Raw genomic sequence first — 24859 nt, 5'->3', positions numbered from 1 at the left:
CTGTGAATCCAATTCAGGTAAAAAGGGTGGATGTGGAACCGATTTCACAACACATTAGGGAAATTCATGAGAGAAACACTATGGGATGTGCCAGGATAGAAGGATATTGCTTTTTTCCCGTTTTATTCATCATCAATTACAGGTGTGCGTATGAGGGATTTGCATGTCTCTAGGATGACTCATGAACTCCTCTCGACCAGCTGGAACACCTACTACAAGGTCGGTTTAACAAGTGATCGTGTTTGCGCATGTTATCTTTGCTAGATTTTTTTTTCTAGTTGTTGTGGTGCGTGAATGGAAAGATGTGTGACAAAGAAGGGATTGTTCTAAAACCAGTTGGGCGAATAAGGATAAGGGACCGTTGGCTGACTGTGTGGTCTTTAATGACGTCTGGGCAGGTCCTTGCAGGTTGGTTACTCAGTGCTGTCTCAGAAAACAATCTGTTGAGATGACTCAATCAAGGGTAACCAACCTGCACGCAAGCCTCTGGTAATTACTCAATCAGCTTTTTAAGCAGCGAGAGTGCAAAAGGAGGTCACGGCAGAAAAGGAAGCAAACCGAAGGGAAGGAGAAGAGGAAAATAATAGAAGGTGTGAGAAGAAATTTAGCCGTCTGCCAGGGAGGGGACAGTCTGTTTGAGAGGTGTCCTGGACACTAGACTGGAACATGAGAGCTATCCTGGGCGCCAAATTACAGTGCGTCTTTGTGTTTATTGTGTGAACATGGCACAAATGAGACATGGCAGGGAGAATTGTTTGCATAACAAGTAGGGTCATGTTTAGTTCAGTTTTTCCACAATGCAAAACAAAATCACGCCGAACATGTCGACGTGGAGAAAACACTTACAGGAAGACAAGCAGCCACCATGTTTTCTCCCTTTCCAGATCAAGCGATGCTGTCCTGTCTGTCAAGCACTCTTGTAGACAGTCTGATAACAATGAACTGTCAGTAGCAGCTGCCAAACACTACTGCTGTAAAATAAAGGCTGACTGTGCTCGGGAGTCAAGGCAGTTCTCTTCGTCCAGGTGAAGACATCGACGGGCTGTACTGCATCAGTCAATCACTTGCTGTGGAGACTTGTGTGAGTTTGACAGCCACATATAAATGATTTATGATGTTTTTCTGTTGTTTTTTTTTAAATCACAGAATATGTCATTACACAACTGGAATCCACAAGCTCCTACTTATCATCTCTTGGGATGTAACACACTGATTCATCACATTGTGACTTTAACAGTGTTTCCACTTGTGTAATGATGAGACACAGGACAGCAAACGAGGGTTATTAACTCTTCTGAAAGGGCAAGGCAGTTTGCACTGCTTGGGAACTGAACCAGCAACTTGTTGGTCTGCCACAGTTGCCATTTATCAGCAAACAGAGCTCAGATAATATATATATATGTGGGTGGTTTTCTTGTGGCCAGAGAGCACTTCCTTGTTCAAATTAGATGCTTTTGTGGAAGACCACTGAGGGCGGGAGTGAATGCGTGCTCGTGCAAATGTTACTCCCGGCAAACAATCAGAAGGAGGTTCTTAAGCTGGTCTCTCCTCTCTCAAACACAGAGAGAAAAAAAAAGCAGTACGAGTGCGGTTTTAAGATATTCATGAATCTCTGAATCCCTCTTAAGGATTACAATCTCTCATCCATCTCATGGCGTTGCACAGCTTTGGGCCATTCCAAGCAGCTTGCATTAATGCGTAAAGGGCGGTGTCAGGAAAATAGCTCTAATTTATAAACATGGTAACAAGGCAGTGCATATGTATTACTGCTAAAACCGCAAAGAGAGGTGCATTGATTCCACTAAGCCACGTCCTGATGTAACACATAAAATATTTAATAGCTATTACTGCAGAATTAAAGTGGATCTTATTAGGACAGCTAATCTAAAGCTGTAGGAGCAGGGTACCAATTTAGAGTCAAATGTCACATGTGGATATAGATAACAAAAAAGAAAAGAGGGGAGGATGGAAACTCCAGTTGACAAGATAGAAAATTCCATGTGTGTCACCCAGTATGGGGGAAATGAAGTGTGAACTCAGACAATGGAAGAGAATAGGGAGGCAGTGGGGAATGAAAATAATGGTAAATGAGCATAAAACAGATATAGACAGTGAGGAAGAAGAGCAGAAAGACCAGGCAAGAGTAAAACATCATGCAGTACCTGGGCCTCTGGCAAAAAAACATCCATGATGTTAGGCTGGCCTCGCGGTTCTCCGTTTTCGAGCCGGGAGAAGACGACCTGGTAGCCTCGGATTTGGCCGTGCTGCTTCCCCTGCAGGGGTGGCTTCCAGGTGACTCGGATAGCTGTGGAATTTATGGCCTCAACCTCCACTTTCCTCGGGGGTGCTCCTGGCACTGAAAATCAGACAAGGACGAAGGGCAGATTAAAAGAGTAAGACAGAAACACAGACAGATGGAGGGACAGTGGAAAGGATGAGAAGAGAGCAAAGAGAAAGAGACGAGGTCGTGACTTATCTTATTTTACTTCGTTTTGTAATGACAATCCAAAACAAATTCTGGGGTGCTGTGTATAATGAAGTGATACATGTACTGACCATGAATTAATAATTTCTAGTCACTTTAGACCTTCTAAGACTACTGCGTCCCAAAAACATCCCTTGTGGGACAGCATGTGGTCTAGCAATGTCTGTAATGCTCTTAATTCCAGAATGAAATAAGCTGTGTTGCAGCAAACTTCAAACACATTAATTATAGTCGACACTCTCTTAGGAGAAGCCGCCCTCTATCACACTGCAAACAAAACGAGTGAGAAAAAGGGGAACGAGAGACAGAGTGAAAAAGCGGGAGATTTGGTCCACTTTCATTCCTCAGAACAGTAAAAGAAGACAAGAAGCCAGTGAAACCAGAGTGGTGGAGAACTGAGGCCTGGGAGTGATCAGTCTTAACCCACAAAAGGTGCAAAGGCCATAGACAACAAGCTGGGAAGAGGAGGAAACAAAGAAAAGGTGACCCCTGCTGTCACGACCACCACCTCATTATCTCAAAATTCATCAGCAGGACGAAGGAAATTGTGGTGTAACATCTGAAGAGGGTGAAAGACAATCGTCAAAGGCTGCCGCAAGCAACAGAGAGGAAAACAGTTTGAGAGCACTCTGCTTCAAGGGAAGTATCAACCTACCATCCTCTTTGGTTCTCATCCTCACTGGGGCACTCTCAGGACCTGGGCCCACATCAGTGTGTGCCCTCACCCACACTTGATACTCAGTCCACTTCTCCAGGCCCTCCAGCACATGGCTGGTAGCGTCTGCACCGATCCCAGTGACCTCGTGCTTGTCCGTGTCCTCTCCAGCCAGGGCCTGGTAGCTGACTGTGTAACGCACTATGGCACCATGGCGGCTAGCGGCAGGTGGTGCCACCCAACTCACCTTGAGGCTGGTGGAGCTCAGGCTGACCAGTTGTACGTCCTGAGGAGGGGCGGACGGGGCTGTAGGGGGAAGGGAGCAAAACCACACGAAGGAAGGGCACGGATCAAGCAAACAAAAAATAAAGTACAGCACAAGGAAAAAAAAATAAGGGAAAATCTATGGAAGCTTTTTGTATAACAGTCAATATCAAAATTTGAAATGTCATATTCAGAATCACAAGATATTTTTTATATTTCAAATTTGTCATTATACTGTATGAATACAGCACAGCTCTACTCATACCGGGGACCTCGTGCGATGAAAATTTACCCTTCGCTGTCTGTTTCCTGTGGCCCATTTACACATGATAAATATTCTGTTTTTAACTTGAATGTACTAAAATCTGAGGTCAGCATGTGTGTTTCTGTTTCATCATCCTTTGAGATTTCCCTGAGCAGGAGCCCTCCATGAATGGGTCTTCACGCTGTGTAGAGATGTAAGCCTTAATGAAAACACTGGCAGGTAATTCGCAGTGGGATTTTTTTTTTACTTTACATATTCACATGAGATTAAGATCATGTGACACCTCCACAATTACTCCGAACTGCTAGAGGTCCACAGTTTACGGCAGTCCCGTGTAAATATGGGTCATGTAAATAAAATCAGGTTAGAGATGAAGACTGAAATTGCTTCCCCCCCCACCTTTGTGCAGATGTTAATTAAGAAATTCAAATCTTTGTGAACATCGGCACTGAATTTGATATATGGTATATGTTGTTGCTTTGTCCCATCTCCCTTTTATTCTTATTTCTCCCCTTAACTCCCAGTTGGTCACAGCAGATAGCTGCAACTCTCTAACCTGGTTCTGTCGGAAGTTTTTTCCTCTCACACGGGAGTTTATCCTTCCCACTGTCGCCATGTGCTTTGTTCTGATTTTCTCTCTTACGTCTCTTACACCTTGAGGTACTTTATACTGATGTAGTGATTTGGCACTCTATACAGAAAACTGAACTCAAAATCGTCTATGTTCATGTTAAAGTACTAATGTACACGCTTATGTATTTGCCCTGCAATTAAACAAGCTAGTTTAATGTAAGAATGTAAAAAGTATAACAGGATTTGCACACCACACATTTGTATAAATTGTAACCGAACTGCTGTTTTTCCAAAGTAGTAAAGGCTCATTTAGAGTCCCTTTGTGCATGGGGAAATATATTTATCAATATATCATTACACGTCTGAATATGAAATTTAAATTTTTTAAATTGTGACTACAAAAAGCTTCCATACTGCACAGGATGCTGCCTCCAGACTGAGAGATTGGATGCAAAAACACATTAGCGGACCGTTGCTGAAGCTGTGTTTGGCACTGCATTTATGCAAGAGGCCATGAGAGTGCAGGGTGAGGTGAACAGAATATAAAGTACACCAAAATTCTACAGGGCAACGTTTTTATAAAACCGTAATTTGTCCCTTACTGCCCTCTGTGTCTCCTCTTGCAGGAAACAGAGGGAGAAACAAACTGCCACAGATTTGTAAGTGGTGAACAAGTGCCTGATAGTGTTGACTGGTGTTTGCACATTCATGCAGAAGCTCTGGGCCTGATTGCGGCACTTGGCTGCAGCTGAGCTACACTACATATTTAGTTATAGATAAAGCTATAATTTTATAATCAATAACCGTTAGAAACATTACAGGCACTGTCCACGTCTGGTTCATACTCACTGCCAAGAAAAGCTGATTTTTTTTATTTCTATCAGATGGGATAAATTCCACTCCTCGCTAGAATCACAGCGTACCAGTCCACCTCACCCTGTAATGCCTTATAATGTAATGGGAAAATGGAGTCTGATAACATTCCTCAAATAAATAGTTATTGCATAAAATTTAATTATGAACAACAGCTTCAGCTTAAATACAAAAAACTCTCAGGTCAGGAGGTAAAAATAGAAAACTAATGACATACAAAATGAAGAACAAAAAGGGAAACTGAAAAGAAATGATTGCATTCAGACACTTCATGCAACTAGCTAAATCTAGAATTTCTTTATTCTGCGAAAAACAACCTTCAAATCAAAAGAGAATAAAATGAACCATGAAAATTCAAAGCAAGATGTTTCCGTAAAAGCATGCCTGTGAAATGTATTCTTTAATAAGCAGAGAAATGAACAGTGAGCTCAAATATTATTCCAATAAACTAATGCCCGAATATAAAACTCCACCTTTACAAAACAGCACTTGACAAAAGAGGAGTGAGTCTCACCAGGTGGCCCCTGATCCACCAGAGAGTAGACAGAAAACCACGAAAACTTGACAACACCACATGTATTAAAAAATTAAAAAGCTACACACTGAATCAAAACAGTGCTGACGATTCTCAGAAGAGATTGCAGTGGTAAAATTGGATGGGGCAAGGACACCACCACAAGAAAATGCCTCAGAGTGAAAAAAAAACAGGGAACCAAAGAATGGACTTAAGAAGGAGATGCAATTATTGAAGTGACAGAGCCCAAAACCCCGTCTCTATGACATTATTACGACCCCGTTTCTGTCAAATGTGAGAAAAATAGAGACACATGAAATGTTGAAACTGGTTCCTTGTTACTTTGGCTCTGTATGCCACCACAACAGAAATGGATGACGTCACATCCATTTTTATACAGCGAGCTCTTCCTCCATGAGCTGATTTTTAGTATTATTAATGCATCTTAGTGTTTGATGTGTTGAACCCACTGCAGTGTTCCTACCACCTTTTTTAAAGTAGAGCAATGCACAGCAAAAATATTTAAAAACAAAAACATGAATGGAGCTCAATACTGTTCATTTCTCTGAGTCTTAAAAAAATGATACTAAATATTTAAATGGAGCACTAGAAAATGTCACACTTTCCCACCGCCTGCTTGCCTCAGAACCTTCCCAAAGCTGTTGCTTATTTCATGCACACGATCCTACCAGCGCCTGAAATCCAAATTATTTCCGCCAAATTCTGTGTCTACTGACAGCAGAAGGCACAAGGACCATCAGCACTCATGGTCTCTGCTTACAGTCATGTGCAGCTGACAGAGGTGAGGTTTTCATTTATTTTCTCTGTTCTATGGGAGAAATGTAACTGCATATAGCACATATACTGCAACGCCACAGGGGTCCTGTGACAGGAGTATTACTGTTCATCTGATTTATTTTTTTTTTTTTACATTTTTCTTGAAATTTTTGATGATCTGTGTCTGTTTGTATGTATAACGTACAGAAAATCAAAATCTGATTCTTACTTTATTGTCCCACTTTCCCCTCCTGCTGCAGCACTGCTTGACAGGCAGGTTTATGTGGCAGATACGAGTAAACGTTAGTGTTTGACACCTGATAATTGTTCATTTACACCAGTGTTCACATTCACTATTTATGTTAATTTTTTGATCAGCCTTAATCTTGAACCTTTGATCATTTTCCATCGTTAAACGTATCAGCCTTATATCCACTCTGTAAGCTGGCGTCGGTACTGCGCTAAAGAGCTTTTGTGAAGGAACAAACTCGTGATGTAACACCTTTGTAAAACTCTCTGCCTTTTGTTCCAAATCCAGCAGAGTGATAAATCTCCTCTCTAGTCGTCTGTAGCGCATCAGTCAGTTTTAGGAGTCACTTTCTCAGGAGTTAAACTTTTATTCACATAATCGCTACAATTAAAAGTTAAAAGTGACATTTTTTCTGTTCTCAGTTTTATGTGTGAGGCACACACGCACCGTGGGACAAGCGCCGTGCCACATCAGCACAAAAATGAAATAAATAAATAAGAAAGAATCAGTCAGCTGGCAGAGAGTGACATTTTGAGTGCTGGCACTGTAAAAGCACATAATGATATGAGACAAAACAACAGCACAGCTCGCAAATGTGGGAACCAGACACATTAAACGTACCTTTGACACAGGGCCTGCCCTCAGATAGATGGACATGAGGGTTAGTGTTGGTGACAGAGGGGAGGTGGTGGAAGCATGAAGCTGACCGGGATAGCTGCACTGTCAGCATTTTATGTGGCGCTGAAATTGACTTGACATTCAAGTTGCCCACGCTCTTTGATTTAAGCGCTATAAAACTCTACTTTTGTCTCACTCGCTCAGTCACTCGCTCACACTGAACAGAACAACCTAAACCTGCAGCAGCCGGCTGAGGGTGGCTCTGAAATCACTGGTTAGTGAATAAAAAGTGGGAAGAAAGAGGACAGGGACAGCTTCAAGACAGACGAATGTGTACTTACTGGACTGGGCAGTGCGGGCCTCGATGGGCTGGGTGTAGACACCCAAACCCATTTCAGAACGGGCGGCCAGGGAGAAATAGTACAAAGTGTCTGGCTTTAAGTTCTCTACAGCATAGGAGCCTGCAGGGTTGAAGGTCACGTGAATCTGGAGGGTGTAACAGCGGAAGGACAAATGTCAGAAGAACTCATCAGAAGCAAAGACATTCACACAAACCTACTCACGGATTGAGCTGTTTTGCTTTAACAAACTGGAGTTACTCTGCCACTGAAGAGCACAAGTTGCTGTCTCTTATTGATACATGCGTTCATATTTGAGAATACGGTCAAATTTGAGAGCCATGTGATTCAAAAACAATTTGCCCTCAACTGGTCCAGTTGAATGAAAGGACAAAAAAGAAACTCTACATCATCAACGGCAACGTTCATATATCTGCAGACTCCCTACAGATATAAGAAAAGACGGACAGATAGATGCACGCATAGATTTTTATTCTAACCTTATTGTCTGAGCCAGCTTCCCAGTACTGCAGCTCATACTTGGTGATGGGGTCCTGTACGGGCCACAGCCACGTCAATACAATGCGCGTGTCCAGCTCGGCTTCAGCCTCAAAGCTGGATGGCTGGGCAGGGACTGGTAAAGAGTAGGTGAGAAGGCGAATGTTAAAGAACAAAAAGAATCAAAGAGAGGATGTTACTAAAGCTCCTGCAAAGATCACCTCCATAACTTTTACTGCGTGGCAGATGAACCTGTGCACAAATCACCTAAAGAGCAGTTTCCCAGACACTCAGTATGCATAATGAACACAAAAGCAAGAAAAACTACAGCGCTTCAACTCATTGTATATGCTTAATCACACCTTTAACCTTGTATGTGCATGAATAGAGATGTTAAAAACACTGAAATCCAGACACAGTGGTTGGTTGCTCACCTCCCTGCTGGGTCTTGACTTGCAGGATGTCAGATGGTGGCCCATCACCAACAGAGGTGAAACCCAGCACTCTGAGGCTATAGGTGATATCGGGAGTCAGTCCTGAGATGGTAGTTAGGCTGCTATCGTCTGTGTTGTGTTTATGCCAGGCGCTGAGTGGCGCTGTCATGTCAGAGCTGTAGTAGACTCTGTAGCCCCTGATTTGCCCATTGGGTTCCTCGGGTGGCTCCCATTGAACTAACATTGTGCTGGCGCTCAACATCCGCGCTTGGACGTGTAGAGGCGGTGAGGAGGGGGCCTGTTCACCTGTGCGTGTCTCCACAAGGTCGCTGGGAGGCCCGTGGCCAATGTTATTAACAGCCATGACACGAAACTCATATTCAGAGTACGGACTAAGCCCGCCGATGCTGTAACGGTTGGTAGCCACACCTTCGACTTCCTGGAAGCCATTGTCGGAGGATTTGGCTCTGTACTGGATCATGTAGTAGGACACAGGTTCTGGGTTTCCAGACTCCCATAAGAGAGTCACACTGGTAGCTGTGGTTTCAGTCACCCTGAGCGAGGTGGGGGGTTTTGGTAAGGCTGAGGAGGGAGAAGCAAAATATTAGCTTTAAAGAACTGAAATGAATTACTTAAAAAAATAACAATTCTTGTTACCTTGTTGGGAAAATACATGGTACAGTGCTACATTAGGTAACTCCTAGAAAATAGCTGTGTTTCGTGGCCTAATTTTTATAACAGCCACCACCAATATTCCCCAAAATAAAGGAAATAAACTGAAGTCATTTAGTCCAGCCTGTCCATCTCTCAAAACACAACCAAACTGTTCTGTGGTGACAAATGCAAACAAAACAAAGGGTCTGCATCATAGCTTCCTTAAAGGAGTTGGCCTGGATTGCCGCGGTCCCTCTAATGACTGTGGCATTTTGTGTATTGACCAGTAGACTGGAAAGTAAATCAATGCAGACAAAAACTGATAAGAAAAGCTGCAACAAGTAAACAACACAGTCACAATGTTGTAAACACAAAGACGGCTGGGGACGCATTCATGTCGACAGATAGATACCGAAAAAGGACAGAAAAAAAGTCTGCTTCGAACTAAAGGAAAGAAGCAAAAGTGAAAATGGCCGACCTTCGGGTTGAATTGTAGACGGATGAAGTGCTTTGACGGGGGTGAGTGATGGAATGAAAAGACACAAAGTGAAGAGGAAGACAACAGAGTGAAACAGAAAGGTGTTTCAGTTGACACAGCAGAGGTTAGAAACATGAAACAGAGATCCAACGTAATGCACCAGGGAGAGAAACTCGCTTTTAAAACGTACTTAATATTTTTTTTACTGTTTGTACACACTCAAAGTAACAAAGTGTGGAGTCTTTGAATACTTATTTGATCATTTTAGACTCAAGCTTAGCATCCCGGTTATTATAACAGTGTGATACTGTCAATTTCATCTCATTACCCCACTTCTACACAGGGGATGCTAGATATGCTCCAGTGCCTTTGTAAAAGTCTTCATTAAGTGACCTGAATTGATTAGCATTCCTCCTAGACACACAAATATACACAAATAAAGCAACATAAGGACACTTTGGTGAAAGAAAAGTTGTGCATTGTGCAAAGTTGCGCTGCATTTTTACAAAAACTGACCTGAGAATGCAGAGAGAAACATAGATTATTGTATTGGCTTCAGTGCTGCAAAAAACAAGACTAAAAGCCATCAACTTTTATTTCTCAGTATCAACAAAGGGTCCTTGACAAATAAACCTTGGATTGAGCACATTCAGAGGCATGTAGATGTGGCTTATTAAGTGCCATGCAACCTCAGAAATAAACGGGCACTAACTGGTCTGAAAACAGCGCTCACCTTTGACAGTAACCTGAGCAGTGGCTTCAATCATGCCCAGAGAAGAAATGGCCACGCATGTGTAGTTAGTCGATTTGCGAATGTTAGTGACCTCCAGCACATTGCGTCCCATTGGCATGTCTTCTTCCTTGGTTAACTCCTCGTCAGGCGTGGTCCACTTGACGTAGGGCATCGGTGAGCCCACTGCCACGCACGTCAGGTTGACGCTGCCGCCCGGCATCACTTCCTGATTGGTGGGTGGAATGGAGAATCTGGGTGGGACTCTTCGCACTATGGCAATGGAGAGAAGAAGAAAGCGACAGGAGTCAATAGGTAGGAGATGTAAGGTGAGTATTATTCTTTTTGTTAGTGAGAATGATCGTGCTCTATACAACACCACAAGGCTAAAAGCTAACTGAGAAAAGCTAACAGAATGCAGGGATGATCGCTTTTGTCCAAATGTGCAGGCGAGCACAATGGGAATAATAGGACTGTCACAAAATGCCTCTGGAAATTCAGAAGAAATCTTTGAGGGGGTGTTTTATCCTCTTGCCTACAAAAGGGAATATAATCAAAATAGCCCAGTTTTTGCTGGAGACTGTGTCTGGCCCTCTTTTGTTAGAGTGTCAAGCAGTGGCGAGAGTTGCATCATTGAGAAACCCTGTGGAGATGCTATTGTTTGATTTCTCCTCTCGCTGCCTCTCCGGCTCCTTATGCTCAGCCCGTCTTTCTCTCGCTCTCTCTCGCTCCCTCTCTTTGTGCGGTTCTGATATGCAGATAGGCTGACATTAAAAAGGGGTTCCCATGGAGACAAGAAGGGCCCGTTGACGTCGCTAGGGACAAGGCAAACACCAGTGCAGAGGCGCCATGCAATACTGAAAAGCTAGCCTAGAATAAACAGGCAACCAGGATTTACATATGACTTGTTTTCTATTTAAATGAAGATGCGCGAGAATGCATCCCATATTTAAACATTTTAGATCTTTTTTTGGTAACTTTTGGCAACTACAACAAAGTTTTTCACTTCACATGAATGCCTGACAGTGCTACGTGAACATCCATCAGTGTCAGACCTGTTACATTTATGACATGCAAGAATATCAATATAGTGCGTGCTAAGAGTAAGGAGGGAGAGCTCTGACTTCTTTAACCTTCAATACAGCGAAGGCGAAGCTTGGCCAAATATTTAGCTCACCGCAACGGATGCATTATTACTGTCCCATTACAGCTGGATGTATGTTTTTAAAGACAACAGCATGAAACTATCCCTGCAGAATTCATACTGCATGTTTCCCCCTAATACACTACAATATCGCTGTCTCTCTCTGGAAAAAAAAAAAGCCCTTGACTGTAATTGCTCTTTTGCACCGGTCTACATGAAAATGGATTTTCAAATACGAGTCTCCCTCCACCTCCTCCACCCCCACCCCTTCCTCCCCGATCTAATTTGAACCGGAACGTCGTTACAGCCATGCTTGTTATTCCCCTCATTATGTGGCGAAATGGAAAAACACAAAAGCACCTTTTGAGATTCCAGTCAGGAAAAAGGCTTGTTCTCTGGACTGCACTATAATAAGGGGGACCTGGTTCATATTCATCTGTATTTTCCCATAATAATTGAGGTGCTGTATTTAGACCTTCTGCTGTTTTAATCAACAGAATCGTCTGGGGCTAAACTACTTTGCTCAATACCACAAAAATATTAATATTCCTGGTCTGAGGCACAAATAGAAAAGAAATCACGGATGTGTTTTCCTGATAACACCGGGAAGACTAAAGAGGTCGTTTAAGCTTCAGCACAATATACAATCAAATATTAGATGACAGTTTAATATTCGTAAAGTTAGCGAAGGATATCGGACAACTTTACAGAGTTAATACATTTTTGGAGGAGGAAGAAATTAGCTTAAAAACTTCCACAAATGAGTACATCTGATATCAGGGGATATTGGGAATATGACTGATGACATGCAGAGACTGGACAGGCAGATTGTTGCCAGGGTGGGAACTGGATGGGTACGACATTCTCAAGCAAAGCAAGCACGGGAGCTGAGGAAAGATATGGAATAGGATAGCGAGTCTGAGTATGCTGGAGGGAAGAGGATAAAGGAGGAACTTTGCACCATTTTCTCACGTTAATGACCGAAGATCTGATTTCCAGCATCGTTAATTTGCAACACCTTTGAGAAAGAAGTGTCAGCATCCCGTTCATGCTGGTGGCCACCTGTGTCTTCCCACACAACTGCAACGCCCTCGAAGTGCAGCAATTTTTTGTTCTTCATATGCTTATGAAAAAGAGAAACCTGAGAGGAGCATGCCTAATGTAAAACCATTAAGCTCAAAGTATCTGTTATTCTTTCATCACTCCATAGACTAAACAGTGCTAAGAGCAGTCTGTCAATGGGGTCTGCGTATATTGAACACTTAATGTTGTGAATAATTCATGGCGTGCGGTTAAGTTTGGAGAGGTGCTGTGGAACAAAATGACTAGAGGGCAGGTAATTGTTATCGATTCCCCCGAAGCCTCTCTCCTGTTGAGAGCGGTTTTGGAGAGATGGGCTCCGGGACTCTATCAAAACCACAAAATAAGCGCAGTCTCCACTCCTGCCTGCCTGCTTGCTGGATACCTATAAATTTAACTGCCTTGACAAAGTGCCCAAGGATAGCAGAACCTGTTCAGTCAATCAATATCTGGCACACAATGGCACAGATTCAGCAGGCTCTCTGGGCTTCCTGGCAGCAGCACTGGGCTACCATGATGGCTGATCATCCCCCCCTGTCAGCACACAGCCAGCTCATTCTTATATATCCTACAGGTCAGCTCTTTGCACATCAGCGTTTTGCAAATATTGCACGAGGAGAGACCATTTCCAAAATATTACCTGGGTTGTGGACGAAGCGAATATAATCATTCATTGATTTTTACGATTTTTTTCAGCCTGTAAACATGGGACCGAAAGTCATAGTTATAGTTATAGATATATATAACACGTTAAGCATATAGGGCTTTCGGCAAGAGTAAACATACTGTATTTCTTGCAGTTACACATCATTACCTTTTTCCAAACATGTGTTCTGGGGAAATGTCTCATTACGCTAACATGTGTCTGTCAAATCTGTCAGTCTCTGGGTGGAGGATGCCCATGGTAGTAAAACAGACATAATCCCCTGAGAATGGCTTTGTCAGTTCTGATACCCATGTCCCTCAGTGGGAGAGCAGAGGGGTTTCTGCCTAAATACCTGACAAATCCGGTTGCCACCTGAATACCGGAGTAATCCATCACACACCACTGATGGGCCTACAGAGGCGGATGGAAAGGCTGAGGGTTAAAGCAGCTATAGCTTTTAGTGGAAGCATTGGACAGGGACAATATGGGTGTGGAGGGGAGAGTGAATAGCAACGTAACACAACACAACAGACATTTAATAATGAGTTAAGCTAGCTGCTCAGGACTCCTTTGTACGTTTTGGCAAGACTAATCGAAACAAGGTTTTGGGGAGCGGCAAGGGAAGGCATGCAAGAACTATACACAGATACATGCAAACAACTCGACAACACACATTTGGAGTTCAGGGGATTAGGGGGAGCTATTTTTAAATGAGTTTTTTTTTTTTTTAGTGTATTCACAGAGGGGTTGGGGTTGACCTCACCTAAAGCCTGCTTCAGACTAAAGGGAAGGGACAAAAGTGAAAATGACCAACCTTCACGCTGATCTGTATGCGGATGAAGTGATTTGATGAAGGTGAGCGATGGAATGAAAAGACACAAAGTGAAGAGGAAGACAACAGAGTGAAACAGGCCAGTGTTTCAGTTGACACAGCGGAGGTTAGGCACATGAAACAGAGATCCAACATAAAGCACCAGGGAGAGAAACTCGCTTTTAAAACTCACTAAATGTTTTTTCTACTGTGTAGAGACCTATTTGACTATTTTAGACTCTAGTTTAACATCCCAGTCATCATAACAGTGTGATATTGTTAAATTTATCTCATTATCCACCCCTCCTTTACATAAGGGATGCTAAATATGCTTCAGTGCCTTCGTAAAAGTCTTCATAAAGTGACCTGAATTAATTAGTTTGCAAGTTTCCCTCCTTGACACACAAAAATACACATACATAGAGCAGCATGAAGATACTTTGGTGAAAGAAAAGACCTGCTGCAGCACTTTATCCTCTGTGACATATTGATATGTCACATGGATATATGAAGGAGTGCCAGCAGACAGAAGCTGACATCCCTCCTCCGTTGTGGGATAAGCGCTTGACAAATGAGCGCTCATGCACAATCACAGCACGCTCTCGATTCTGCCCACGTTGATGGAGTCCTCCTTGGGAGGAGGGTCACACAAAAAAAAAATAAAAATAGGGAGCACACGCACTCGCACACCTCCAACCACGCACGCAGTCCTAATGGATGAGAAGTGAAAGGACATAAATAGATATGCAGACATGAAGGGGAAAAACAATCCAGGAGCAGACCTCATCCACAAAACCACCTTCACCTTCAGTCTCACAGTCCCCACCCACACACAAATATGAGGGCATCACTCTCTGTTGGCTGTGAAATGTCAAGACAAGGGTGGTGACGGCAGCATGTTGTGTACCTGCAGACAGGAATCGGATTGGGCGGCGACGATGAGTGGAAAAAGCACAAACACATTTGTAGACAAACCCACAACAAGCACATTTAATGAGAGTCTGACAGCAGAGAGTGTGCGCTTGTGGGAGGGTGTTGGAAGGGTGTTGATAGAGAATAATAGCATTCTTCCTCTTACAGTAGTCCTTTTATATTTCACGTCCGAGCAGCACTAACTTTATTGGCATTTCAAGATTACAAATGATCTCGCGACGCATGGCAGATAAAATTTTGAGAAGGAGTTAAATTTGATCAAGTGACAGATTCCTATTTTCTAATTAACTCACTGAAAAGTCGGAGTGAACACATATCTCAGCACTTAATTTCCATTTATTTACTCATACTAGTGAAGGCTGAGAATAACAGTTTTATAGCTTTGTAAAGCGTTTGGCTGACAGCAAACCTCAAAACAGCCAAAATCTCCCCTCATCTCTGAGAATTATATAAACTAGAACAACAGGAAAGGAGGAGAGGCAGGTCAAAGTGCACTCGTCTGAAGTCCCATATGTTTTAAACTCAATCTAGCAGCCCGGTGATAGCATAGCCCCAGGTCTCATCTCCTCGCTCTTGCAGCGGTAACAAAGATGGTGAAAACATGGCTTGAGCCTTTGTTCTCTATCCCAGACGAGCACACTTTTAAAAGGTTACGGTTGGTTTGATTTCTATCTCTCCACTGGTGTGGTGAGGCTGGCGGAAAAAGTTGGTGTTAAGGCCAAAGGGTTGACAGCTACCTGGGTGGTGTTACAGAGTAGCTGGGCCTGGGGGTCTTGCTGGCGCCACAGCACACAACTACTGTAATTACCTCTGAGGGGGGGAAAAAAGGCAGCGTCTGCACCTGTGACAGACAAGTCCTGATTAATAGACAAGACTTACATCCCTTCCTCGCCTTTGCTGTTTGGCTGACTACCTCTCCCTGTCAAGCTTTAAGATCTAAACCTTGTGTTCAGTGTTCAGTCTGATTTGATTCCTCTCTTATCCTTGAGGAGAATTTTACCGATTCCTCTGATCCAGCAGGATGTTTATGCTGCTGCAAAAACCGTTATCTTGGAAAAATCGGTGCTAAATATTAGTAGAGTATATCTGAGTGACAATGAAATTTGTTTAAAAGGTCATTTCCACTCCCCAAACTGGTTTGATTATGTTGTTTTGGTGTGGATTAGATGGAAAACAGTGGACACTTATTCACTTATTTTATCCCAGTGGATAAAAGGGAGACAGTGGAATTACTCATCCGTAAATGAGCCTCTATGATACACTACTGTGTGCTTTTAACAAAATTATGAAATGAGAGCCAAGCGTGTCTTTTTCTTACCATAACACTTTCACTCCCTCCCTCCCTCCTCCACCAGCTTTTCTGTTCCATGTACATCAGACATGGTGGTGATATCTGCAGGGGCTGACCCGCACTACTCTCTCCCCTATACCAGCTTTTTCCAGTATGGGTGCAACACTGCCCTCGCCTTGCATTAGTCTGCTCACAGAGACACCGCAACAAAAACAAACCCTGAAACTCCAGACTCATCCATGCCTTTAAGAGCTCTGGGTTATGCGGGGGGAATAATGGAGCCTTTCGATACAGTCAAAATAAAAAAGAAAGGAGGCCTGGCATCAGTGCCAACAGAGGAAATGGCTTCAATGCAGCTGTTTTCACAGAGGCTGCACCTGGTGGAGTTCGCAGCCAAACAGGAGGTTGAGGTTAGTGCAGCTCATTGGTAAGGAAGGAATGGCATGGCGAGGATAATGCTGAGAGAATTGCTTAAAGGTGATACACAGGCAGAGAGAGTGGGCATAAATGTGGTAAATGAGAATTACACAACAGTTAAAGGTACTGGAAGCGTTTTTGCTCATCTTGGCTGATTGGAAGTCTCCTCCTGCTGAAGGTCAACTGAGCTAAGCTGGAAATTGCTCAATTCATTAATAAGAATTTAACAATCAATAATGAGATGTAATTTGTCCCATTTTGTCAGAGGCAACCAAGGTTGGATGAGAGGAAGGAAGCTGTCAATAAAACACACTCTGCACATTCCCACACAGCAGGGCTTAAATCATATCGTGGCTCGACGAGGCATTTAAGCCGAGGCACTTTAAAGGCTTGCGTGGTTTCTTGAGATAACGGAATGATTTTAATGATTGATTAACTCCACGATTGAGAGAGACATTTGACTTTACCTCGCACGTAGAGATTGGCAGGAGCAGAGTAACGGGTCCCGGCACTGTTCATGGCGACACATTCATATTTCCCCTGGTCCGACTCCTCGCTGTTCTCAATTTGCAGGGCTCCTGCATAGAGGATTAGCAAATTTAGCTGTCTTGACAGTTGTGCAATAGGACACATTACTTGGCATGAAACCACAGCAGATATCTGTACAGTGACTTGCTAGAAACTCTGCAGACGACTAGTTTAAGCCAGTTCATGCTCAGACACGGACACAGATCAGTCAAGAAAATACTTACGGCAACACAAGTACAGAGCAGATCTGGCAAGTTTATGACAAAAGATGCTCTTTCTCTTCGTTGTGTTAAAAACAGGGCTCTGGGTCAATATTCATTTGAATAACATGTCAAAAGCATCACGGTCTAATTAGGTTTTCTGCTTTGGGAAATAACTGACAAACCAAAGAGATTACATGATAAAGGATTATTCTCAGCCAAGTTATGCCAAATGGACTCAACATGTACATGCACAGTCACGCTGCTGTTAGGACATTATATAAACAATGTAACTTTAATTTTAAGTTGAATGTAAATAATGACATATAATAATAATAATGACATAAATAAGCACATATAAGCATAGCCAGAAAGAAGGCTTCTTTTCGTCACTCATTGTTGAGTACACATTAAGCAGTGACCTCATTACTGACCATGTCCCACTGAAAGGAGAAGCTTCAGCTGCCAGATGGCTTAGATTAGTATTCATAATCCTGAGTAGCTCTATTTATCAAAGAGAAGACTAACATCTTGTTCCTAACAAAGCATAAAATCCCAGGAGACCGGTCTTACTTAGGTCCTTCTGACACTCCGTGCCGGAGCTCTTATCTGAGAAGTTGAGAAAGAGCAACAGCACACTTACCTGACCCACCTGATTTCAAATACACTACAAACAAAGCTAATTCTCTCACAGGTATACAGTGAGTGATAAAACGTATCACATCTCCAAGCAGCATGGCAGAAGGACGAACGGCGGCCAACCACCATGCAGTTTGAAAGTGACAAAGATACTCAGCATAAGATGACGTCAGGATACATTTTTCACATCATGCAGTATGAGATGAATGTAGCAAACAGGTTCACCACCAACCATGGAGGACTCGACTCCAGACAAGACCCCAAAAGCAAAAGAAAAAAACTGGAGTTGGACAGGGACATGTGACAATATCACCTTAGATCTCGTGACAACACATCCCTCCAAGGTGTTTACTCTGCTTGCTGAGCTCATCGCTGTCTGATTCAGCACTGACATGTACCTGCATACTAATGCAGATGTCACAAATCTGTCAATCTGCCTGTTCTACCATGGGGGAAAACAGTCTGAGTACTACAGAAATGTAGAAGGTTACTGCTATCACAGTTGTCAAACTGCAACACGAAACCCCATTCAATAACTTCCAAGCGCTAGAACACTTGTGGATTTCCTACAAGGTCATGTCACTGTTTTATAGGGTACAAACTAAGGGGCAGCGTGGCTGTCATAACATAACACCAGCTCCTAAATAGTTAAACATCTAATTGAATATGGGTTTTATCAGGACAAACAGACACACAGAGACTAAAACGTATTCAGCTTGCCCCACAATATCCACTATTGCTGTTCTTAAAGGGAAAATCGTGCTTTCAGTTGGAAGATTTCCATAAAAAGGCGTTCAAACTTCCACCTTAATAATCTCAAGCAGGTATTTTGCGCCTATGCTAGTGTGTGTGTGTGGGGGGTTGGGTGCATAGGCTGTATGTAAATGCAGCCATTTCACTTCACATTGAGTCTGCACTGAAGCGACAGGTAAATCCTCTTGTGGTGATGGTGGCCTTTAGTTGAAAATGCGACTCCTCACCCTTTTTTTGCTGAAAAGCCATGAGAGAGGCAGAAGCCGAGAGACGTTTGTTTCTCTGAAATAATGTTTGTGTGCGTTTCCTCACGTGTTGTTCATTGTTTACAGTATGGGAAGGGCCTTCAAAAGGCTCATTTACAAGATAACACATTGGACTTCATTTCTATTCTCATGGCATCCGGGTTGGTGATCATTTGTTTGTCAAGGAGCAGACAACAGACAGAACATTTTGGGAAGAGATGAGGGCAGAAGTGGGTGGGCAACAACAGCACTGATGAAGTCGGTGATGTCGGTGGCGTAGGGGAGAAAACAGAGATCTGATGTGGGTGTGAGGGAATGGCGTTGATGTGATATTTTCCAACACACTTTCCATCATTCTTACCTCTAATTGGTGTACCACCTAGGTGGGAGTAATTTCGATGCAAACAAGGTTGAGAGATTAGTTAGTAATCCACTTACAACAGTGGCAGAAAAAAAACATGGCTTCTGACAGGCCACATATAAAAAGATAAAACAACCTGATAAAGAGTAGAAGCCACTTAAAAGTAATGTAATGCTTAATGCTGTGAGGCAAGGGTAAATTTTGGACTGGCCACTGAAAGAAAAAACTGCGGTTTGTCAGAAGGATCCCTTCTCTTAAGCAAATATTTTGAAATGCTCCTACAAAAGCTACAACCACATTTACCCTTGCTTTACAGCAGGATTATAAAATGATGAATTTGAAGGTGATATATTAATTAAGCTTTCAGATTTAAGATGGCTCCCACTCTGCAGACAGCAGTTAGTAAAAAATGGGCAAGAGCAATTAATGAAAGTCATAGACAGTAAACAGAATGGCAGATAGCAAGAAGTATCGAGATCAGAGCTATTAAACTGAAAGGAAGTTAGTATCTCTATAGAGTGAATGAATTGGATGGTGTGAAAGAGAAAGAATAAATGTGGCTGCGCGCTCAATAAAAAAAAAAAATAATCGAGCTTGTGTGATGCAATAGAAGTGGGTCTTTCTTTTCTGTTAAAGTGTGAAAGCAAATTAATGCACTTTTTTCCCGCTATTGCAAAATTGGCCTCATTTCAGGTCACAGGCAGTAATGTAAATCCTGATAGAGCAGCAGATGTCAAGAACAGGCTAGCGAATAAAAAGGATTGTTAGTCCGAGGGCATTACACATCAGCACATTTTCAGGCACTTTCAATACACGCGAGGAAGAAAACTAATTAAAAAGTTTGCTCTTCCAAGTAGAATTTTTTTTTAAAAAGGTTTGTGCACAATTTAAACGTTGCACTAAAATGTTATCAAACAATTAAGGAGTATTGTTAGTATCTACTTTGTAGGCATTCGTATTTAATTTGGGTTATTTTGATGCAGCGCGGCCAAGAGCCAGCGTGGGTAAGTGAACATGCACGAGTGCCCCGGCTTCTGCTGTGCAGCTCTAATGCCAGTCTTTTTCTGGAGTAGCTCTCATATTTAATCCCTGGGTCTCAGACCTACAGCCAGGCCTCATGGCTCATAACCTGCTTTTAGACATGCGCTCCCTTTCTATTAATGCAGTGGTTTATGAACATATAGGCTTCTATATGAATGGATGTCCTGTCCTGGTGCAGTGTGTAAGTCTGACTTGCATGTGGGAGATTACAGCCTGCACTTGGGGGCAGGGACATCTCTCTCATGTTACTGTGCTAACTAAATCTCCAAAAGTGTAATTATACTTAAGTAGGCTCTATGTTGACTAAGTAACAAGTCTTATGTACGTGTGGAAAATACTGGGGCTCTTTTGTTGTTCTTGTGAGGAGGGACATACTATATGTCTGGATGACAGACAGATACTTTTAGTCGAGAGGTGATTGTACAGGTCACCTGGTTGGACGCAACCTATCTCGGTTCGACTCAGACTGCAATCACTCTCAAACAGGCTGGAGAGGATTTGCAATTAATCACCATCTAATCTATAAATGCAGGCAGATTGCCAACACGCTGCAATCAGTCATAGTCAGTCTGCACTGATGAGTGCAACTCGTCTGTTCCATCAAATAATGAAACTTCAAATTGAGCTAAGTTTTACAGCAAAAAGCATGTCTTACTTTGTGATGTGTGTGCAATAGCTGCCACTAAGAGTGTTTATTTATTATTTATTAAAAAGGTAGAGAGATTGTGAGTTGATTGCACAGTGATTTTGGTCTAAAACTACTGTTTTTCCTGGTTTAATGTAGCCCTAATGAAGGCATCTAGTATGCAGATTGGTGCAAAACCTTTGCCATCTGGCCCAGGCCAGGGAATATGTCTTCAGTGATTAACAGAGCAACTACAGTGAGTGAAGAGCATTCACAAAGTCAAATCCTAGAAAATGCACCACTGGTTGGCCGTACTGTGACCCAGCTGCATGTTTAACAAATAATTAAGGAATGTTTAATGTGATGAAAATGATTTTTCTGTATTTTAAAAGGTTACAGGAGCATTCGTCGCTGTTGAGCATCCCAGATTAAGACGAGAACACCATTCCAACTCCTGAGGTACTTTCAAAGTGACTGCTGTGCTGTTGTGAGGAATAAAATTCTGTAAGAACTCAGCCAAGTAATCAAGGTGACAATGACAAGTTCAATAACACTTTCATGTCCTTTGTGATGAAAGTGAATACATGAAATCATATCAGAACAAAGGCTGTTTGGGTTTTTGTTTGTATTTTTCAGAATCTCCTCATGTCTAACATGATTTATGTGTGTTGGTATGCAGAGCTGCCATTGCAACATTATCGGTATGCCATAAAGTTAAACTTTAAAGGTAATAAATCAGATCAAATAAAACCGTACCTGAGCGAAGTTGTTTGATGCGCCCGTTACTGCTGCTGATATCCACAGGAAGCATGTCCTTGAACCATGAGATCTCTGGGTCTGGGTTTCCACTGGCAGCACACAACATTGTGGCAGTTCTGGTCTTTTCGACCACCTTTAGCTGGGGGCCCATATCGATGGTGGGAAAGCCATGAGGAACCTGGTTCTCTGAAAATGAGCAAAAAGGCAAATTTTAATTTTAGACTCTAGACAGAGAAAAAAGATGTTGAGAAAAATATTCGGAGAAAATATGTTGTCAGCTGTTGCAAGAGGAGTTGAGTGCAACAAAGCTGTTGAGCTGGCAAGGCCAGAGAAGAGGTTGAAATCGAGCAAATACATTTCAGGTGCTGCAGGCCTCAGAGTAATCAGACCACACGCACACAAAAAAAACATTGTGCAAGAGCAGGCGATACTACTGGGTAACACTAGATCTGGTACTGATTTGGATTAGGTTGGAAATAAGAATGCTGTTTGCGACTGATTATCATGGCGACTTATTACCCAAAACAAGGAGTCTGAGGTTTAGACAGAAGGAAGATGGCTGCAATCTGCCTCTGGGTACCCATGCATAGATGAGCTGCCTTAGGCTTTGCAAACTAAACAAACCCATTTGAATAATCCAACTCATCATAATGGATGTAAGAGCATGACAACAAGTAAAATATAATCCCTAAACCAAAATTTGGGATCCACAAAAAAAAAAAAAAAAAAAAAAGGCTTTTCCCCCAGTGTATAGCGGCAGTCTTGACACATGGGATTCAAATGTCGCAAAGCATACAGTCCCTACCATCCTGCTCTGTTTATGCCTATTAGAGTAGCGAGGGGGTGGGGGATGGAGCCTATCTGCACTACCATAGGGCGAGAGGCGGTGTACACCCTGGACAGGTCACCAATCAGATGCAGGGCTAACACATAGACAACTTTTCACACTCACATTCACACCTCTCTACCACTGCTAATTAAAACTTGCAGTATGCATATGTGGCATTCTAGTCATGTGAGTCAATAGCCATTTTTTCCCCTAGCAACCACTTGTTCGCCATCGCAGTCTTTAATAAAAAAATGTGTTCTAGCTCAGATGCTTTCAACCTCATAATAAATCCAAATTTAACCTCAGGACAGCAACAGTCAAGAAGAAATATGATAGCCCTTGAGAGATCTTATTATCAGCTTGCACTTGAACCGGTAATTTAGTTTATCTGTCTCCCCATATGTAAATGTGTCGTGGGGCCATAGTGTTGAGTTGAAGTAAGTGCTAATGACTGTAACTTACCTTTGGTTCACCATGAAAAGATTTTAAACTGCTGTGTAACAATAAGCAAAAAGGCTGCTTTATGGGGGGAAAAAACATTAATACGAGAAGCTGGGAAATATATTGTCCGGACAGGAACCTCGGCTCATGTACTCATTCTCTCTGCAATTATCAGTGCACATGGTCATTCCAGCTCACCTCGGGTTAGAGGCAGGTGAACCCTCTGCACAAGGTCGTGCTGACTGAATATTTTACAACACCTGTGGATTTTTTTTGTTGTTGTTCTATTGACAGAAAATCTCAAGGCTGTCCATCATTCTAACAGATCAGAACACAGACAGTGGCTTGACTGTAACATTGAATAATTCACTTGTAACACTACACACAGTGCTGGCAGCGTTGGCGGCCTCTCTCTTTCATAAAATTACAATAAACACGCACTGCAGAAACCTCCATGAAGATTTCTTGGCAGCTCCTTCTGCATGAGGTTTACCTCCTTGTGCAGAAGAAGCTGTAAAGTCAATGAAGTCCCACATTCAGAGACTTTGAAATTTCCCAAGTCATTTAAGTCAGTTTTACAGTCAGGAGGAGGGTTAATCCACTCATCTGTTTCTCGCGATGGTGATACTTTTTTGTGTATTAGTAATTGTGACTGAGTTATTCTTAACAACATGATGCCATTAAATATCTCTCATGATCACTAATCCAGGGTGACCCAGCCTTGGATAAGTGGAAGAAAATGGATAGATGGATAAAAATCACATTATTGTGGATTTGTCTATGACCCTGTAACTCAAAAGGACAGGAAATGAGAACGTTTTAATGGAAAAAAACAGAATGATCTGCTACAAAATCATTAGATCCAGGGTGTCTGGGATAAACATTTAATCCTTAACCACTGGAATAGTCACATATATAAGACTGTGACAGTAAATATATACACGCATCAATAAAAAAGCCTGACTTCTTTCCAAACTTGTGATTAATGGATCATCAAAGAAAAACACATTTTATTTAGATCCTCTAAGGACTATGTATCACTGATCAAATGCAAGGATTTGTATGAGAAATGATGCCACAGACAAAATAAAAGCCATTTTTAATACATAGAACCCGTGAAACCCCATTAAGTAGGCTGCATAAGCCCCTACTTGCCTCGTCTGAGTCAAAAATCCATATGTAAACCTATATGACGAGCATTAACACGACCACAGGTTTTTTTAAATCTATTCCCGAGCAGAGCAGTTGTTCCTTCTTTCACCCTTGTTTTTGGCCTGTAGCCCAAATTGTCTCATATTCAGATGTAGCTGACAGATCTCTGCAAGGCCTCTTATCGTTGTGGCAAGGCTTACTTCCTGTCTAACGATTTAGAATCAGTTTTCAGACATCCCAACGGAAACCTCTACAAAAGAGGATACCTCTATGAAACACACAAATACAGCACAATGAAATACCGCTGCACCGTTTGTCACTGTATGAATAATGGTAAGAGTATTGTTGTGCCCCGTGTTCCTTTGTGGTTTGTTCTCACTAACCTTCAAAGAGAAAGAAAAGGAGCCAAAGACAGGAAGTGAATAAGGCCGAAAAATGCCTGGTAGAAATTTTTTTTTGATACAAGTAAGGAATCCATTCAGTAGAGTTAAAAGTTGATAACTAACCCCAACCCCCATTACTCAGAGAAAACCACTAATTAAGTTAAATGCGCAGGAC

The 24859-nt window shown here is 42.4% G+C and overlaps 1 protein-coding gene across 21 annotated transcripts in view; it reads right to left on the bottom strand.

The window, feature by feature from the left end:
* Positions 1–24859, bottom strand: part of LOC102196236 (receptor-type tyrosine-protein phosphatase F) — a 157017-nt gene that overhangs the window by 45700 nt on the left and 86458 nt on the right. For 7 of the 21 annotated variants that reach the window (XM_005729094.2, XM_005729095.2, XM_013909787.1 and 4 more), the window contains exons 5-14: positions 21877–22065; positions 19455–19472; positions 17196–17306; positions 14091–14102; positions 10410–10679; positions 8545–9126; positions 8113–8246; positions 7616–7760; positions 3141–3446; positions 2163–2356 (exon numbers count right to left, since the gene is read on the bottom strand). In XM_005729094.2, the coding sequence (XP_005729151.1) occupies positions 2163–2356; positions 3141–3446; positions 7616–7760; positions 8113–8246; positions 8545–9126; positions 10410–10679; positions 14091–14102; positions 17196–17306; positions 19455–19472; positions 21877–22065 (1961 nt within the window). Of the gene's footprint in view, positions 1–2162; positions 2357–3140; positions 3447–7615; positions 7761–8112; positions 8247–8544; positions 9127–9676; positions 9970–10409; positions 10680–14090; positions 14103–17195; positions 17307–19454; positions 19473–21876; positions 22066–24859 lie in introns of those variants that run through there. The other 14 variants (XM_013909790.1, XM_013909791.1, XM_013909792.1 and 11 more) reach the window with 6 other exon arrangements.

This window comes from Pundamilia nyererei, unplaced genomic scaffold (genome assembly GCF_000239375.1).
Source record: "Pundamilia nyererei isolate P.nyererei 1_Seehausen unplaced genomic scaffold, PunNye1.0 scaffold00031, whole genome shotgun sequence".
Lineage (NCBI taxonomy): Eukaryota > Metazoa > Chordata > Actinopteri > Cichliformes > Cichlidae > Pundamilia > Pundamilia nyererei.
This window is presented reverse-complemented; position numbering and strand designations above follow the sequence as displayed.